The 20,480-nt window shown below is 42.0% G+C and overlaps 1 protein-coding gene across 1 annotated transcript; it reads right to left on the reverse strand.

The window, feature by feature from the left end:
- Positions 1–17,865: 17,865 nt before the first annotated feature.
- On the reverse strand, positions 17,866–19,908 carry LOC130949230 (uncharacterized). Its single transcript, XM_057878009.1, has one exon. It carries the CDS (start codon positions 19,906–19,908, stop codon positions 17,866–17,868), a length of 2,043 nt encoding a protein of 680 aa, XP_057733992.1.
- Positions 19,909–20,480: the final 572 nt, after the last annotated feature.

Here is a 20,480-nt window from a genome sequence, read left to right on the forward strand (position 1 = left end):
AAAAAAGTAGCTTCGTAAGTACTTAAGGAATAGCTTAAGTCCGATTGGTGAAAAGCTTGATCAATTTATTTGAGTTGGTGTCTATTGGAAAGTAAAAGCTCCTTATAAATGCTTAGCAATTGAGTTAAACTCTTGGAAAAATACTAGTACAATAACACTTTTGTATATTGTCTTTAACTTTCGCAAAAAGATTCATTGTTGTTGCAATACTCAATTCACCCCCCCTCTTGAGTAATTGTGCATAGGTTCTACATTAATTGTTAAATTATCCTGGGAGAGAGTTTGACAACACAACATAGGGTGCTTGTCATGGATTTTCGCGTTGAGAAAAAGTAAAAAAAATATCATACAAAGAACCCAAGGACGAGGTAGTGACGGATGAAAATTGAGGAACAAAAAAGCTTCCTAAGACAGGTAGGAGAAGAGATAAAGTGGGATGGGAATCGAAGCGCAGAAGAGATGTGGAAGGAGATGGCAAAAGTCATTAGAAGAACAACAAAAGAAAGCTTTGGTGAATCTAAAGAAATAGGACCAAGAGATAAGTAGTCCTGGTAGTGGAATGTGAGTGTACAAGAAAAGATAAAGATAAAAAGGGTGTGTTTTAAAGAGTGGTCTTTATGCCGCAACACAGATAACTGGAAAAAATATAAGGCGGCTAAGAAAGAGACAAAAGTGGCTGTAAGTGAAGCAAGAACAAGAGCATATGAGGGTCTCTACCAGTCTTTGGGCACGAAAGAAGGAGAAAAAGGTATATATAGAATCACAAAGAGCCGTGAAAGAAGAACGGAAGATTTGGACCATGTTAAGTGCATAAAGGATAAGGATAGAGAGGTGTTGGCTCAAGAGGAGAAGATTAATGAAAGGTGGAAGAGCTACTTCTACGAGTTATTTAATGAGGGATAGAAGACTCTTCCGAACCTTGGTCGGTTATGCACAAGGGAAGAAGATAAAAACTTTGAGTACTATCGAATGATTCGAGACTTCAAGGTAAAAGAGGCTCTAAATCAGATGAAAAATAGTAGGGCAGTAGGACCTGATAATATCCCGATTGAGGTTTAGAAGGGCCTTGGAGAAAAAGGCATCAATTGGTTAACCAAGCTTTTTAATGAGATTTTAAAGTAAAAAAAGATGCCTGATGAGTGGAGAAAGAGCACCTTAGTACCTGTTCATACCCTGGGCCAAGCTGTCCGACCCGGGATGTTTAGCGACAAGCCGACCGACCTCTTCAGGCCAAATGCCCGACCTCTTCAGGCCAAATGCCCGACCTCTTCTCAAAGAGCTCGGCCAAATGCCCGACCTCTTCTCAAAGAGCTCGGCCAAATGCCCGACCTCTTCTCAAAGAGCTCGGCCAAATCACCAAAGGAGCCCAAAGCAGGCCCAAAACGAAGGAACACAGCCCAATCTAAAGGCAACAAAAGCCCGGAAAGATAAAGGCGGTTCCCTTGAAGATAAGATGACCTCACTTAAAGATAAGATAAAGATAAGATAAGATAACTAACTTATCTTATCCACAGGAGGCCACATCTCACCATTATAAATACACTGGAGCACCCAGGTATAACTCATACTCTGATTCTACATAAAACCTGTTTAATACCCATGCTAACTTAAGCATCGGAGTCTCTTGCAGGTACCCCCCACCCTCCGGTGACGAAGGATCAGCGGTACAACCACCAACCACTCTGCATATCAAGCTCGGGTCCCTGAACCCCCACCTCGGGCATCTCCAGACGACCGAGCTACACGTTTCAGGTAACCCCCGGAACATTGGCGCCGTTGCCGGGGAACCTGGAAGTCATCCCATCACCATGGCGGACAACCATGACAACGACCACGATTCAGATCTAGAAGATAGAATGCCGCACAAGAATGCGGACACTACACCAAAAGATACTCCGCAACCTAACAAAAACAACGATTCACCAACTGTGGGATCCATGAAGGCACTTCAAGATCGCTTAAAGCAACTCGAAAAAGAGGCGGAGCATCAACAAGAAGCTGAGAGGATCTACAAAGAGAGGTAAGGCGACATCGAGAGCTAGAGAACAAGCTCCTAAAGCTTGAAGCTGATCTCAAAGCCAAGCACGCCCCAAGTCTATTAGGAATCAAGCAAGGAGATCGGAAAAGTCTCCACAGCTACATGGAAAGATTCAACAAAGCATGCCTTGACATACAAAGTCTTCCAACAGAAGCGGCCATCATAGAACTCATCAATGGCCTAAGAGAAGGACCTTTCAGCCACTCAATATCCAAGAAGCACCCAACATCCCTGAACGAGATACAGGAACGGGCAGAGAAATACATCAACATGGAGGAAAACTCTCGACTAGGAGAGACCTCAAAAACCGAATTCTCCTAACCCACCACGGGAAAAGGATAAAGAGTCCAAGAAAAGAGAAGATCAACCCGAAAAGATCCCACCACCTCGCCCAATCAAAAGCAAAAAGGAGAAAGAGGTCGGACGAGTTGAAGGTCCACCTCACACCAAAGAGGTCGGACGAGTTGAAAGTCCACCTCACACCAGAGAGGTCGGACGAGTTGAAGGTCTACCTCACACTAAAGAGGTCGGGCGAGTTAAGGTCCACCTCACACCAAAGAGGTCGGACAAGTTGAAGGTCCACCTCACACCGAAGATGTCGGGCGAGTTAAGGTCCACCTCATAACAAAGAGGTCGGACAAGTTGAAGGTCCACCTCACACCAAAGAGGTCGGACGAGTTGAAGGTCCACCTCACACGGAAGAGGTCGGGCGAGGTAAGGTCCACCTCACAACAAAGAGGTCGGACAAGTTGAAGGTCCATCTCACAACAAAGAGGTCGGACAAGGTGAAGGTCCACCTCACACCGAAGAGGTCGGACGAGTTAAGGTCTACCTCACACCAAAGAGGTCGGACAAGTTGAAGGTCCACCTCACACTGAAGATGTCGGGCGAGTTTAAGCTCCACCTCACACCAAAGAGGTCGGACAAGTTGAAAGTCCACCTCACACCAAGGAGGTCGGACGAGTTGAAAAGGACAACGGAGTACGAACAAGCCTTCCGAGATTTCAAAATTCTTGGGGCAACCACCCATCCTTTCCAGACCACGGGAAAGTGAAGAATTCATTATACCTCGCAGTGGGAAGTCAGGCAATAGCCTCAGCACTAGTCAGAGAAGACGAAAGTGGGAAACAACCCGTCTACTTCATCAGCAAAGCTTTACAAGGGACTGAACTAACCTATCAACAGATAGAAAAAGTTCGCCTACACCCTCATACTCACCTCTCGACGACTCCACCCATACTTTCAAGCTCACACTATCAGAGTTCCAACCAACCAGCCAATAAAGGGCATCCTGCAGAAAACAAACTCAGCTGGAAGAATCCTACAGAGGACAGCTCGGATAATTCGGGAGACCTTGGACAAAACCAGAGAACATCTCGGACAATTCGGGGGACTCTGGACAAAAACAGAAAATAGCTCGGACAAATCGGAGAAAAATGAAGTCCGACACATAGAATGCCCGAGCTTATGCATTTTCAAAACCAGCCAGCACCAACAGCTCGGACAATTCGGGGATATGAGGTCAAACACATACCTCGGGAGCAGAACGCCCGAGCTGATGCATTTTTTAGCCAACACCAAACCAGGGGGCAATAACAGAAGCCTCATCCAGGCTACATTACAAGACCACAACAAAGTCAATCTTGAAGGCGGTATAAGGGATGTACTCAGGGTCATCCAGCCAAATCAGGAATGCCGTCCGGGATCTTAATATATATCTCAAAGACATAGGTCAACTATGGGGTTACTACCAAACAACTCGGGCAAATAAGGAAACAACTCGGACAATAACAGCAAAACATCAAGTGACAGACGTGGCAGTAAAAGGGAAACCCCAGGATTCACACAAAAGTCCAGGGGCACCCTTTGAGGCAACAACAGAGTAAAAACCCAAATACAAAGTCAAAGCTTTACATTAAAAAGTATGCCAACTTCCACATCGCCCCACCAGAGGAGCTCATTAGTGCAACATCACCTTGGCCATTCGCAAAGAGGGGACTCGACCTCCTCGGACTATTTCCCCAAGGATCGGGACAAGTCAAAGTTCCTCATTGTAGAGGTGGATTACTTCACAAAATGGATTGAGGCAGAGCCCCTAGTTAATGCCACTGCTCAAAGAAGAAATTCTTGTACAGAAACATTATTAAAAGCACCAATTCACATCCGTAGAACACCCACAGGATAGTGGACAAGCAGAAGCTGCCAAACAAAGTCATACTAGCTGGGTTAAAACGACACAAAGGGAGCTTGGGTTGAAGAGCTCCCACAAATCCAAAATGATATCGGAACAACTCGACTTAGAGAAGGAAAGCTAGCATCCAACTGGAAAGGACCATACCAAGTTGTTTAGAAGAACTGGGGAAAGGTTGCTACAGACTGCCCGAACTTGAAGGGCAAGAGCTACCAAGGTCATGGCATGCCTGCAATCTAAAAAAGGCGCCAGGCCGAGATCCAAAAAATTGCCCGACCTAGAAAGGTAAAGTACTAACATGTACACACTCTTATCTTTATATTATTGTTTTAAAGATTGCAGATTCCCTAAAAAGTTTCCTACCAAGACGCCCGACTACGGCAGGTCGGCAAGGTGAAACACCAAAATCATCGCCCGATCACGACAAAATCGGCAAAGGTGAACACAGAATAATATAATAAAGTTATAGAAGTAATCCCTGAAAGAGACCTGACACAGGTCCAAGAAAGAGGGTTACGAAATAACTTAGAAGAGATCGACATAAAGAAGTCGGTCTCCTACAACAGACAAGTTATAAAAGTAATCCCTGAAAGAGATCTGACAAAGGTCCAAGAAAGAGGATTACAAAAATAACTTGGAGAAGGGACTGACGTAAAGAAGTTGTCCCATAAACAAAAAGTTATAAAAGTAATCCCTGAAAGAGATCTGACAAAGGTCCAAGAAAGAGGATTACAAAAATAACTTGGAGAAGGGACTGACGTAAAGAAGTTGTCCCATAAACAAAAAGTTATAAAAAGTAATCCCTGAAAGAGACCTGACAAAGGTCCAAGAAAGAGGGTTATGAAATAACTTAGAAGAGATCGACATAAAGAAGTCGGTCTCCTACAAACAGACAAGTTATAAAAGTAATCCCTGAAAGAGATCTGACAAAGGTCCAAGAAAGAGGATTACAAAAATAACTTGGAGAAGGGACTGACGTAAAGAAGTTGTCCCATAAACAAAAAGTTATAAAAAGTAATCCCTGAAAGAGATCTGACAAAGGTCCAAGAAAGAGGATTACAAAAATAACTTGGAGAAGGGACTGACGTAAAGAAGTCGGTCTCCTACAACAGACAAGTTATAAAAGTAATCCCTGAAAGAGATCTGACAAAGGTCCAAGAAAGAGGATTACAAAAATAACTTGGAGAAGGGACTGACGTAAAGAAGTTGTCCCATAAACAAAAAGTTATAAAAGTAATCCCTGAAAGAGATCTGACAAAGGTCCAAGAAAGAGGATTACAAAAATAACTTGGAGAAGGGACTGACGTAAAGAAGTTGTCCCATAAACAAAAAGTTATAAAAAGTAATCCCTGAAAGAGACCTGACAAAGGTCCAAGAAAGAGGGTTACGAAATAACTTAGAAGAGATCGACATAAAGAAGTCGGTCTCCTACAAACAGACAAGTTATAAAAGTAATCCCTGAAAGAGATCTGACAAAGGTCCAAGAAAGAGGATTACAAAAATAACTTGGAGAAGGGACTGACGTAAAGAAGTTGTCCCATAAACAAAAAGTTATAAAAAGTAATCCCTGAAAGAGACCTGACAGAGGTCCAATAAAGAGGATTACTAGAAATAACTTAGAAGCGACCGACATGAAGAAGTCGGCCCAAAGCTACAGCTTGGAACAACAAGAAAAAGTCGGACCAAACAAAAGCTACAGCTTGGACCGACAGGAAGAAGTCGGACCAACGAAAACCACAGCTTGGACCGACAAGAAGTCGGACCAACGAAAGCTACAGCTCGTCGACACGAGAAATTGGACCAACGAAAAGCGTGCGCTAAAAGGGACATAGCTTTGCCCAAAAGCCACGGCTCCATGACAAGGCTATCAAAATTGTTCAGACCAACTAAAAAGGTTCTACCAAAGAACACTAAAAAGTCGTCGGACAAGTTAGCCCCAAGGACCACCTCAACCAAGCAGAAAGTGGACAAAACCGGCAGTGATCAAAAGAGGTCGGACAACAAATACCGACACTCTACAAAGATCCACAAAGGGGACAAAGACATCTCGCAAACGGCCAGAGGAATGCCAGAAATGCTTTGCTAAAAAAGGTACGAAGTCTTGAAAAAAGACACTACTTAAAAGGCAAAAGCACAAATCAAAACGGCGCTAAAAAGTCATCCAAACAGACTATAAAGGGTTTCCCATCAGGAACTATACCTAAAAAGTTGTTGGATTATGACTAAAAAAGCCCGAACAGTGAAGACAAACAAGTCGGAAGAAGGCTGAAAAGACCTCTCAACAAACTAAAAAAGGCAATGCCAAACTCGCACAAAGATAAAACTACTCAAGATCGACCAAAGTCAGGATGCTTGAGTACGACTTCCCCCAAAGAGAGCACGATCTCACGGAAAGATCGAACTCAAGCAGGGGCAAAGTCGTACAGGTCGACGTCAGCTAAGAAGAGGCGCAAGTACAAATCTCAAAAAAAAAAAAGAACAAGCCAAAAGGTTAAGAAAAAACCTTAAAGCTCAAAAGTGCTTAGCTAAAAGGGATACAACTCCACTCAAAGAAGGCACAATCTCAAACAGGGCTACGTATGTCATCCGAGACTAAAAAGGTTCTATACAAAGAACACTAAAAAGTCATCAGACAAGTTACTAAGAGTCCGGATATCAAGCCGCAAGGATAACTTCACCAAAGCAGAGGGTTGTCAACACAAAAGCAAGGCGTGATCCAGAAAGCAAGGGTAGAAAACCCACACTACTACTCAAAAGAGGACGGACTGAGAAGTACCAAACCTCTAGAAAATCTGCAAAAGATTGCAAATCAATGAAGAAACAAGCAAGACAGATGCTTGAGCACTACTTCCAAAGAGATCGAAACTCTGAAAAGCACGATCTCATGGAAAGATCGAACTCAAGCAGGGGCACTGTTCATACCCTGGGCCAAGCTGTCCGACCCGGGATGTTTAGCGACAAGCCGACCGACCTCTTCAGGCCAAATGCCCGACCTCTTCAGGCCAAATGCCCGACCTCTTCTCAAAGAGCTCGGCCAAATGCCCGACCTCTTCTCAAAGAGCTCGGCCAAATCACCAAAGGAGCCCAAAGCAGGCCCAAAACGAAGGAACACAGCCCAATCTAAAGGCAACAAAAGCCCGGAAAGATAAAGGCGGTTCCCTTGAAGATAAGATGACCTCACTTAAAGATAAGATAAAGATAAGATAAGATAACTAACTTATCTTATCCACAGGAGGCCACATCTCACCATTATAAATACACTGGAGCACCCAGGTATAACTCATACTCTGATTCTACATAAAACCTGTTTAATACCCATGCTAACTTAAGCATCGGAGTCTCTTGCAGGTACCCCCCACCCTCCGGTGACGAAGGATCAGCGGTACAACCACCAACCACTCTGCATATCAAGCTCGGGTCCCTGAACCCCCACCTCGGGCATCTCCAGACGACCGAGCTACACGTTTCAGGTAACCCCCGGAACAGTACCTATCTACAAGAATAAGGGGGATATACAAAGTTACGGAAACTATAGAGGAATCAAGCTCGTGAGTCATACCATGAAGTTATGGGAAAGGGTGATAGAACGGAGATTTAGAAAAGAGACACAAGTAACAGAGAATCAATTTGGATTTATGCCAGGCAGATCTACCACTGAAGTGATATACCTATTAAGAAGGATGATAGAGAGGTATCGTAATAATAAAAGGGATCTACATATGGTGTTTATTGATTTGGAAAAAGCATATGACAAGGTGCCAAGGGAGGTCTTATCGAAGGTTTTAGAAAAGAGGAGAGTAAGGATCGCATATATTCGTGCAATTAAAGACATGTATGATGGGGCCACAATTAGTGTAAAGACTCAAGGTGGTGTGACAGAGGAATTTCCTATTGGTATAGGATTACACCAGGGATCATCCTTAAGTCCATACCTTTTCACATTAGTCTTGGAAATACTCACAGAGCACATCCAAGAGCCTATGCCATGGTGCATGCTTTTTGCCGATGATATCGTCCTTATGAGAGAGTCAAGGGAAGACCTAAATAAGAAGTTTGACTTATGGAGAGAAGCTCTAGAAGTGTATGGTCTGCGCATAAGCCGTAGCAAGACAGAATATATGGAATGTAAGTTCAGTTTGAGAAGGGAAAACCCTAATATAAAGGTAAAGATTGGAGAAAACATCCTACAAAAAGTTAAAAGTTTTAAGTATCTTGGGTGCATCATATAGGATAATAGAGAGATTGAACAGGATGTAAATCATAGGATCCAAGCAGGTTGGTCAAAATGGCGGAGTGCATCTGATTTTATATGCGACAAAAAAGTGCCTTTAAAACTTATAGGTAAATTCTATCGCATCGCTATAAGACTGGCTATGTTTTTATGGTACGGAGTGTTGGGTGGCCAAAGGGGAGCACGAACATAAGTTGAGTGTGGCAGAGATGAAGATGTTGAGATGAATGAGTGGTCATATGCGATTGGATAAAATAAGGAACAAAGATATAAGAGAGAGAGTTGGAGTAGCACCCATTGTGGAAAAGATGGTTGAATCGCATCTCAGGTGATTTGGACATGTGAGAAGAAGACCGATAGAACACCCAATCAGGAGAGTAGATGAGATGGAAGATGGACAAGGGGTGAAAGGCAAAGAAAGACCTAAGAAGTCCATTCATGAGGTAGTCAAACGAGATCTACATGTAAACGGTCTCTCTGTAAACATGATACATGACAGAACACAATGGCATCGTTTGATTCATGTAGCCGACCCCACCTAGTGGGACAAAACTTTGTTGTTGCTGCTGCTATTGTTGTATCTTTGGAAATAGAACCTTGTTGTTATTTTTGTTTATTGTGTAATTATCTATGTTGATTGTTGAGATTATTGAGTTGCTGTAAGTTTGTGATATTGTTATTGGATTACTAGTAGTTTTTGGATATTGAATTATATTTTAGTATATTTATTTATATTTTATTTATTATTTTATTATAAAACAATTTTTTTAATTGAACTACAGTCAAACCAATTAAACCAATAAATCAATAAATAAAACGGTTCGATAATTGATTTGGTTTTCAAAACCTTGCTTATTCTTGTTTTATTAGTCATATCCTGAGATATTAATAAATGAGATTTGCATTCACATAGGCGTTAGTTTTATTTTTCACGGTAGTCCTTTAGACCATTATTCTTCGAAAATAATTAACTTAAGAGTAATTACTTAAATCAGTTCTTAAAAATTTTAAAAACGAATATTTTAATTCCTAAAACAAATTAATACATAGATCAATCTTCAATGTTTTTTTTTTGTCTGACATAATAATTTTCAATTTATTTTTCAGTGTGACTCACTAACGAAGAACAAAACAGTTCCTGGCAAGAAGAACAAAACAATCTCTGGTAACTTTTTTCTTTCTCCTCTTTTTCGCGCCATCACCGTCTCTTCAACTCAGAAATTATTCAAACCAAAAGCATTGGTCATCCCAGTGACTACTGCGACAAAAACTACGTCTCCTCCACCTACTGGCTGCCCGCTGTGGCTCCGCCCATTGCTTCCTCGCTGGCTTCACCTCCTGTGGCACCAGAAATGCCCCTCCCTGCCCAGGATGCAACAACAACACCTACGGTCTCATATCATACAACACCGTCACCCACACTGCCACCGGTGGCGAGCTACGAAGACGCCGTGTCCATACAATTCACTATCGGCTTCAACCCATGCCAAAACATCACCGTTTCGCACTTTCTCTTCTCCTTTATTTCTACTTTCTTCCTCAAATTGGATTGTCCTTCATCCCTCTCTTCCCACTGCAATCACCTTTTGTTTTGGATTTCTCTGTTATAGTCGTTAACTAAGACAACACCGTATTCGAAGACGACGACGAAATCATCGTGTACTTTTGGTTTGAATGATTTCTAAACTGAAAAGACGGTGATGGCAACGAAAAAGAGGAGGAAGAAGAAAGTTATTAGAGATTGTTTTGTCCTCACTACCAATAACTGTTTTGTTCTATGTTAGTGGGTCACGTCAGAAAATAGATTATAAATTGTTATATCCGACAAAAAAAAAAATTAAAAATTGATCTGTGTAAATTTTTTTTAAAGACTAAAATGTCTACTTTTAAAATCTTTAGAAATTGATTTGAATAATTACTCATAACTTAATTAGCGAATTAATTAGATAGACTAGCTTGCATGCATGTAACGATGTTAACGGAATCACAGGTGACTCATCAGACTCAAGATCTCAATAAAATCCATCTCTATTTTATTTATTTTAATAATTAACAATTAAATTCGATTCGTTCTCCACGTCCTTAGAAACTTAGAATAAAAAAACAACCAATCCTTCCATTGCATTATTAGTTAGAATAAAGAATAATGAATGACTATATATTGAAATGGATAATGTGACAGTAATTTGTCAGATAATTCATCCAACACAGAAGGCCATTGCCACTCATATCTCTTTCAAAATCACATGATGCCAGTAGCACCTTTGTATCTGGCCACGACTAACCCTCTTTTAAATGTTCCTTTTCTTTCAAACATCAACTTTTAATTTTTTCTGACTCAAGACCTTATGTTTGTGGGGTTCTGAGAAGTGAATTGTTCATCGAATCGGTCATCGAATTGTTGTGATTAATAATGCAAAAAATGCAACTGATTTATGGCCCTGATTTAATTATGATTTAACTGAATGATTGAATTATAATAAAATAATATATAAAATTATAAATATATATTTAAAATAAAATTCTAAAAATACATTAATTAAAAATGAAGTATCAACTAAAGTCTCATGTAAATACACAATAAAAGACTTGTTCTTGTATGGATACCTGGAGAGAGAACTCAGTCTCTGGGAGTCGGCGCCGAGCTATTACTTTCGGTGCCGACCTTCAAGTCTTGTGATAATCCGAGCTTTTCTCAAAGAGTGTGTCCAATCGCGTAGAGCTTTGAGCAAGAAACAGGGGGAGTGTACCTGCAAAGGCACTCCGAAGCTTAAGTTAGTATTGAGAATTCAATCTCCCCTTTAGGTGAGAGATCATACCTTTTTGTAGGTGAGAATGTGTCAGTCTGTTATGATTCTTCTTTATTATCTGCATTAAGGAGCAATAAATAAGGCGAAATGTTAGGTCAGACATTTCATTTTGTGAATTAATCCGTTAAGCTGAGTTGTAACGTAAGTGGCCGATTTAAATGATGGAAACGCCGATTTAATGATTGAATTGCCGAACTATAACGTCGTCTTTCTGAGTAATGATCTGAATGGTGCCGAGTTATGAGCGATAATACCGATTTATGATGTTGAATTTGTAACGACCGGATCATAGCCCCCAAGCTTGGCCTGAGAGAGTGTTTTAATGAAGCAGGTTGAGCTTTTAATGAAGTATAAATCGGTCATTTGAGCTGGTGTAAAAGTCGGTTTTTGGAGAGTTCGGCAGGTGATTATGCGTTGTAGCCCCCAGTTCAATCTGCTTTGTTTAAACCGTTTTTAATGGGTAAGTAGTGCTATAAATAGAGGAAAGAGAAAAATTTAATGCGTGTTGCAGGCTTTACGTGTTCCCAATGCTGGTGATGGCTTTTAATGTGATTGATTGGGTTGTTTTCGAAAACCGTTTTTAGTGGGAAGTTAATTCTTTTTTGGAGTCCAAGGGGTGTTTTGTATTTGGTTCTAAGTTTCGGGCGTATCAGTTGCATTTTAGAAAAAGAGAATGAGCAAAAGAGGTACGTTTTTCTTCTCTTCATCTCTGTAACTTCTCTTCTTCTTCTTTAGTATTGAAATGGGTTTCGAGAGAGATAAGGAAGAAAAAGTTGATTGGTCATATGATTGGGTGGGTGATGATGTGAGGAAACGATGCTCACTGTTCTTGAATGAAGAATCTGTGATAGAGATAGATAAGAGTAAAATAGCGAGGGGTGGTTCGGGGGGTTTTGTTTGAGCTGCTTCCTTGTGCGCTTAGTGATCGTGTTTTTCATAGGGAGGAAGGGTTTGAGTTTTTCTATATGTATAGCTGTGTGTTGGAGGAATTGAAGGTGAGGTTGCCGTTTAGTGATTTTGAGTGTCAGGTTTTGAGGCAGCTTAATTGTGCGCCTTCGCAACTGCACCCTAATGGATGGGCATTTTTGCGAGGTTTTGAAATTTTGATGGATTTTCTGGAGGAGGCGCCTTCTGTGGAGTTGTTCTTTTCTTTATTTCAAGCAAAATGTGTCTGGAAAGGGGGATGGGTGAATTTGAATAGTTCCCCAAGGTTTGCTATTTTTAAGCTATATAAGTCGTCCTTTAAAGATTTTAAGGAGATGTTCTTGAAGGTCACCAGTGCTGAGGGGCAGTTTCCATTTTATGTTGATGAGCATTTGGGGGAGAGATTTCCACTTTGCTGGTGTTCGGAGCCTCAGAATATTTTAGGGCCGGAGATCATTAGTTCAAGGAATGAGTGTATTATTGAATACTTAGTGGAGGTTATTGACCGAAAAGAGTTAATGTCGGTGTTTGGTTTGCTGAAGTGGGAGGAAGATAGGCAGGCTGTGGTAGAGTATTTAGGTGAGTTTTGTTTATATTGTTTATGTTTATAGGTTTTGAACTATAGCTCTGATGTATATGTTTTTGATGGTTTCAGGTGGAAAGTATCCAGGGGTGTCGGCGTCTACTCTAAGAGCTCGGGTGAAGAGCAAAAATGTTGATAAGGAGGGTTCTACTTCTAAAGTAGAGAAGGCTGTGGGTGTTGGCAAAGTTAATCAGCCGAAACCTGGGAGAAGAAAGGCTATTGCGAGGAAGAGAAAGATAGGCGTTGTTGATTTATCGGAAGGTTCCGAGGATGATGGTGGTGAAGTTGCCTTTGAGGAGATTCAGGGTTTTTTCAAAAGTCAACAGAGATTGCATGATGTTACTGAGCAGAGTGATGGGGCATCGCTGTGGGGGAAGGACTACCCCTATATGACTGTTGCCGATGATATTTGTCAAAATTTGTCTGATGTCACGTTGGCTGAGGAAATTGGCGATGTTGCCATAGATCGGTATATGCAGGTACTTGTATTTTTTGAGTTTACTTATGGAGTTTGATATATGGTGGGGATACTGATGGTAGTGTTGTTTTTTATTGATTTGTAGGTAATTGGGTTCAGGCTTGCCAGTTTAGGGCGTAGCCGAGAGAAGAAGCATCGAAGGGTTGCCGAGGTTAAGCAAGATCCGTGTTTGAAGGAGGAGCTGGAATTAAAAGGTAAAAAGGTTGTTGAATTGGAGGGCAAGCTATCAGAAATGGAGAAGGAGCTGAAGGAGATCAAGGAGAACTATTCGAAGGAAGTGGAGGATGTTAAGAAGAAAGAAGCCGATCTTTCTAGCAAGAGTGCGGAAGTGATAGAGCTGACGGCGAAGTTAAAGGATGTTGAGAAGCAAAGGGGAACTGAGATTCTTGATTCATTCGTGGAAGGTTTTGAGCGGGCTTGCCAGCAAGCTAAGTTTCTCGCTCCTGGTGTAGATTTTTCTCAGATGGATCCGGGGAAGATTGTTCAAGATGGAACCATGGTGGAAGATGATGGTGATGTTGAAGGAGAGGCTGAAAATGTTTGATAAGAAATTGTTGTAGTTTTTTGTTTGGAAACTATGTCGCTTTTGTGTTGGACTTTTGGTGTTTTTGTAAATTATGCTTTGCCTCTGTGTGTTTGAAAAACAAACTTTGATATTTATGCTGTTTCTGCATGTTTTGACAAGGATACGATATTGGTATGTGTGCTTTTCTAGTGTTGTGATTGATGGCATTGAAGCCAAACGTTTTTAGGTGAAATTTTTGAGATGGTGAAATACCATGGAGTATAATGGAAATGTGGTAGGATGGCTGAGTAAGTCTAGTTTGGATGCCGATTTGTAGGCTTTAGAGTGTCTGTGTTAGTGACATGCATTGATTTGGTATGTGATTTGAATCATCAGACTATGATTAAGATAGGATTTTGTATGTATGATTGGTTACTGACTTTGGTCAGATAATGATATAATTGTCGGAGTCCGAGTTGGATCGGATTTTTGTCTGATATAATGATCGGAATCCGAGTTGGATCGGATATTTATCTGATATGATGATCTGAGTCCGAGTAAGATCGAAGATTTATCTGATATAATGATCGGAATCCGAGTTGAATCGGATATTTGTCTGATATAATGATCGGGATCCGAGTAAAATCGGATATTTATCTGATATAATGGTCTGAATCCGAGTAAAATCGGATATTTGTCTGATATAATGATCGGAATCCGAGTAAAATCGGATATTTATCTGATATAATGTTCTGAATCCGAGTAAAATCGGATATTTATCTGATATAATGGTCTGAATCCGAGTTGGTCAGATATTTGTCTGATATAATGATCGGGATCCGAGTAAGATCGGATATTTATCTGATATAATGGTCTGAATCCGAGTTGGATCGGATATATGTCTGTTTTGGATGATTGTATCTGGATTTTGATAAAAATCGGTTTTTGAGTTTTGACAAATTGAAAAGTAGATAATGCAAATAATATTGACTGGATAAGGGAATTTATTAATGCAATACCTTTGAATTTAAAGGCCCAGGTAGGCTAGCCTCGTTAAAACCTCTGCAAGCAAAACCCTTATGGGAAAAATCTTGGTAGTAGGAAAAAGAGTACTTGCCTGTCCCTGGTGTTAACTGTAATACAACTTTAGGGAAGATACATTCCAAGTGTTAGGGAGATCTGTACCCTCTAATGTTTGTAGGCGATAGGCTCCATTGCTGATTACTTCTGTGACTCTGTAAGGGCCCTCCCAATTAGCTGCTAGTTTGCCATGTGCTGGTGGTTTCCTAGCTTGTTCTATTTTTCTGAGCACAAGGTCGTGGACTTGGAACGATCTTGGTTGAGTTCTTTGGTTATATCTACGGGTAATGCGCTGTTGCATTGCTAAATGTTTGATTGCTGCAGATGACCGGAGTTCTTCAATGAGATCAAGTTCGGTTTGCCGAGCTGTGTCTTGTGTAGTTAGGTCGGCCAATTCTGTGCGTAATGATGATTGGGAGATCTCCACAGGTATCATTGCGTCTGAACCGTAGACCAAGCGGAAAGGTGTTTCCTTTGTGGTGGAGTGAGTTGTTGTATTGTACCCCCATATGATCTCTGGGATAAGCTCGGCCCATAGACCTTTTGCATCGTCCAGTTTCTTCCTTAGAGCGTGTAATATTACCTTATTTGCGGCTTTAGCTAACCCATTTGTTTGTGGGTGTTCTACTGACGAGAAATGCTGTTTGATTTTTAAGTTCTGCAAAAATGATGTGAATTTTTGATCGGCAAACTGGCGACCATTATCAGTGATAATGTGCCGAGGAATGCCGAATCGACAGATAATGTATTTCCAAACAAAGGAAAGCATATGTTGTGATGTGATCTTGGCTAGAGGTTGTGCCTCTATCCATTTGAAAAAATAATCAATTGCTACTACAAGGAATTTTACCTGTCCTGCGGCTGTGGGGAAAGGTCCGAGGATATCAATTCCCCATTGGTTGAATGGCCAGCTAACCTCGGAACAGTGTAAGAGTTCGGCCGGGAGATGTGTTATCGGACTGTGTTTTTGACAATTGTTACAGCTTTTCACTTTTGTGTGACAATCTTGCCTGATAGTCGGCCAGTATAATCCAGCTCTGAGGATTTTTGAATACAGACTTCGGCCTCCGAGGTGTGTTCCACAGATCCCTTCATGTGCCTCAGCAAGCGCAAGCTCTGCTTCTGTTCTGCAAAGACATCTAAGCAGTGGACGAGAGAATCCTCGTTTATATAAGCAATTATTATAAATTGTGAAAAAGGAGGCTTGTCGGCGGAATTGTCGGGTATTTTCGACGTCGCCTGGCAAGATCCCTGTTTGGAGATATTGTATATATGAAGATCTCCAGTCTGCTTCCTGTGTCACACTTAAGACATGGCTTAGTTCAATGCTCGGCTTAAGTAGTGTTGATTGATAAAGTGAGGATCTATTTGGTTGAGGGCTGGCGAGTTTAGACAGAATGTCGGCTCGACCATTACTCTCCCTTGGGATGTGGTGTATTTCGTATTTGGAGAATTTTGAAAGGAGATTGTGTACGACACCCAGATATTTTGAGAGCAAAGGGTCCTTTACTTGGTATAGATTATTTATCTGTTGACGACAAGTAAGGAGTCGCAATATACCTTAAGTTCGGTGATGTTAAGGTCGGCTACGAGTCTAAGGCCGGCAATTAATGCTTCATACTCACTTTGATTGTTGCTTGCTTTAAATGAGAAGTTGAGGGAATGTTCGATAACATTGCCGTGGCCATCATCAAGTATAATACCTGCCCCACACCCGTGTGGGTTGGATGATCCGTCGACGTATAAAGACCATTCGATGTAATCTTCAGTTATATTGGGTATTGAGAACTTGGCGATAAAGTCGGCCAAAAACTGTGATTTGATGGATGCTCGGCCCTCGTATTCGATATCGAATTCCGATAGCTCCACCGACCATTTTACTAGTCGGCCAGCCAGCTCAGGCTTCTACAGCACTTGTCGCAAAGGTTGATCTGTTCTAACATGGATCTCATGGCTCTGAAAGTATGGCCGGAGTCTTCTGGCTGAGAAGACAAGGGATAGTGCCAGTTTCTCAATGCTCGGATAACGAAGCTCGGCGTTCTGTAAGGTCTTGCTTGTGAAGTAGATTGGGAACTGTTTCTTCTCCCTTTCTGCAACAAGAGCGGAGCTTATAGCCCAGTTAGTGACAGACAAATATAAGAATAATGGCTCCCCTTGTAGGGGTGTATGTAAAATTGGTGGTTTTGAAAGAGTTTCTTTTAAAGTTGTAAATGCTTGTTCACATTCATCAGTCCATTGGAAAGCTTTTTTTTGTTTTTAAAGATTGGAAAAAACATGAAGATTTAGAAGCTAGGCAAGGTAAGAATCTAGAAAGTGCAGCAAGTCTCCCTGTTAATCGCTGGACTTCTTTGATGGTTCGTGGGCTTGTCATGTCTAAAATAGCTCGGCATTTTTCAGGGTTTGCCTCAATACCTCAGCTAGTGAGCATGAAGCCGAGGAATTTACCGCTCTGAACCCCGAATGCACACTTTTCAGGGTTTAGCCGCATGTTGTATTTTCTTAGCTGTCCGAAGATTTCTGTGAGGTCCTCAAGGTGATTATTGCCGATCTTTGTCTTGGCGACCATATCGTCAACGTAGACCTCAATGTTCTTGCCGATTTGTTTGGCGAAGACTTTGTCCATTAGACGTTGATATGTTGCACCTGCATTCTTAAGGCCAAAAGGCATGACTTTATAACAATAATTTCCATATTCAGTAATAAAGGCTGTCTTGTTTTGATCGGATGGATGTATTTGGATCTGGTTATAACCAGAATATGCATCCATAAAGCTGAGTTTCTCAAAACCAGAGGCATTATCAACTAAACAATCAATAGAGGGTAAAGGGTATGAATCTTTGGGGCATGCTTTGTTGAGATCGGTGAAATCAACACACATGCGCCATTTACCGTTATGTTTTTTAACCATGACGACGTTTGCCAGCCATGTTGTGAATCTGATTTCTCGGATGAAGCCCGCGTTAATGAGCTTCTTGGTTTCTTCTAGGGAAGCTTGCTTTCGATCGTGCCCGAGATTTCTCTTTTTCTATGCTACAGGTCGGATAGATGGATCCAATGCTAACTTGTGTGATATGATGGATGGATCAATGCCTGGCATATCAGCTGGGGTCCACGCAAACAGGTCGGCATTTTGTTGTAAGAATGCTCGGAACGAAGATTTTTCTTCTGGAGATAATGCTGATCCGACGTATGTGAACTTATCCGTGCTTTCTGTGAAATAGATTTTATCTAGGTCTTCTGTTGGAGTCGGCCTTTCCAGTGTTCCTGCTCTAGGATCAAGGTCGGCCAGCATGTGTTGGTTGTTTGTGTTGCCGATATTGTGGACCTGGGCTTTAGTGTTACGGTGAGGTCTTTTGAGGCTATTGTTGTAGCACTCCCTGGCCTCTTGGGCATCACTATGAATGGTTGCAATTGTGTTGTCCTGCAAAGGGAACTTAACGCAAAGATGAATTGTAGATACTATAGCGCCGAACCTATTTAAGAAAGGTCGGCCAAGTATAATATTATAGGGACTGAAGCAATCAACAACTAAGTATTGAATGTCTGAAGTTTTTGACAAAGGGAACTTACCGAGTGTGGTTTGTAACCACACAGAGCCCATAACCGGGACTCGCTCACCTGAGAATCCTACCAAGTCACCAGTGGATGGTCGGATGATGTTATCGCTCAGTTTCATTTTCTGGAAGGTCGAGTAAAAGAGAACGTCGGCGCTGCTGCCTGGGTCGAGCAACACCTTTTTAATGAGGAGATCTCCGAGCTGTAGGGAGATTACGACTGGATCATCCAGATTTGTTACGCTGTTGTCATGATCGGCTGTCTGGAATGTTATTTGTGGAGATGTAGGTGGCGACTGTTGTTGACTTTGGTCGGCGTTGATGGAAAGGATAGCTCGGTAAGATCTTTTCCTTGCCGAACTTGTGGCTCCTCCACCTGCAAAACCTCCGGAAATACAGTTAATTGTACGTGTTGGTAGTTCGGGATGGTTATTGTTCGGTCGGTCTCTGTCTCGGTTATGTTGTGTAGCCGAGCTTTGGTCTCCTGGAGCAGGTGCTCGCCGCTGCATTTGGCCGATGATGAATTTGTCCAGATGACCTTGCCGAGCTAAACACTCCAGCAGGTCTTTAGCGATGACGCAGTCGTCGGTATTGTGTCCGTGCTTCTGATGGAAAGAGCAATATTTTAATCGGTCAGTGCCTTTTGAATCTGGGTAATTACCAGCTTTTCGTGGTGGCTTGATTAACTTCGAATTCAAAATCTCCTTGATGATGTCATCGCGCTTGGTGTTGAATTTGGTGTAGGTCTCATATCGTGGGATTGGTTTGAAATTCTTCCTGCTGTCCCGTGGCTTGTCGTCGTCTTTATAGTGAGGCTTTTCTATTTTCCGAGCTTGTCGGAGCTCTTCGATGTCAATCTGTCCTTTAGCTTTTTCACGGAATTCGGCCATAGTTTTTGGTTTGGCCACAGCAATAGTTTCCTGGAACTTTCCTGGTCTTAATCCACTTTTTATGGCGTGTAGTTCTACCTCGGGGTGGAGGTCGGGTATGCTTATGGCTATCTTTGTGAAGCGCGTCATGTAGTCCTTGAGGCTTTCGTGCTGGCCTTGCTTGACTGTGTTCAGGTAATCGGAGTCATGGAGGTAGATGGCGGATCCAGCAAAGTGCTCCTCAAAGGGTTTTGATATGTCTCGGAATCGAGAAATAGAATCTGCAAGCAAAGAACAAAACCAATCAAGTGCAGGACCGTCTAAATAAGATGAAAAACAACGACATAAAACTTTATCAGATGCACCATTTACTATCATTATGGAGGTGAACTTTTTGATGTATTTCTTCGGATCACCTAACCCATCATAGGGAGTTAGGGTGGTCGGCAGAGTAAACCTTCGGGGTAGCACGAAGTTCATCACCTCCGCCGTGAATGGTCTAGGGGAGCTTTCCTGATCGTCATTTTCGATGTTTTTCTGAGTATCCTCATTATGTTCGGGCCGCTCCCCTTCCTGTCGAGCAGTGTCTGAGACGTGTTGGCCCTGACTGCTGCTCGGCTTCTTCTGTCCGTTCTTGTCGATCATTGTTTTCGGTTCGAGTGTTATTCAAGTTGGCGATTTGATTTGCCATTCTTTGGTTCTCCTCAGCCACGACTTGACGCAACTCGGTCACCATCTGGAGCAATTCGGATGGCGAGGGTGGAGGTTGTTCAGCCATGACTTCAAGACGGGAACCTCGAGGCCGATAATATAGAGAGAGAGAGGTTTATATTCTCGGCCCCACGGTGGGCGCCAATTGTTCTTGTATGGATACCTGGAGAGAGAGCTCAGTCTCTGGGAGTCGACGCCGAGCTATTACTTTCGGTGCCGACCTTCAAGTCTTGTGATAATCCGAGCTTTTCTCCAAGAGTGTGTCCAATCGCGTAGAGCTTTGAGTAAGAAACAGGGAGGAGTGTACCTGCAAAGGCACTCCGAAGCTTAAGTTAGTATTGAGAATTCAATCTCCCCTTTAGGTGAGAGATCATACTTTTTTGTAGGTGAGAATGTGTCAGTCTGTTATGATTCTTCTTTATTATCTGCATTAAGGAGCAATAAATAAGGTGAAACGTTAGGTCAGACGTTTCATTTTGTGAATTAATCTGTTAAACTGAGTTGTA

Source organism: Arachis stenosperma, chromosome 9, assembly GCF_014773155.1.
Source record: "Arachis stenosperma cultivar V10309 chromosome 9, arast.V10309.gnm1.PFL2, whole genome shotgun sequence".
Classification (NCBI taxonomy): Eukaryota; Viridiplantae; Streptophyta; class Magnoliopsida; order Fabales; family Fabaceae; genus Arachis; species Arachis stenosperma.

Coding starts and splice junctions, on each gene's coding strand:
- LOC130949230 (XM_057878009.1), bottom strand. CDS start 19,908: ATGATCGACAAGAACGGACAGAAGAAGCCGAGCAGCAGTCAGGGCCAA.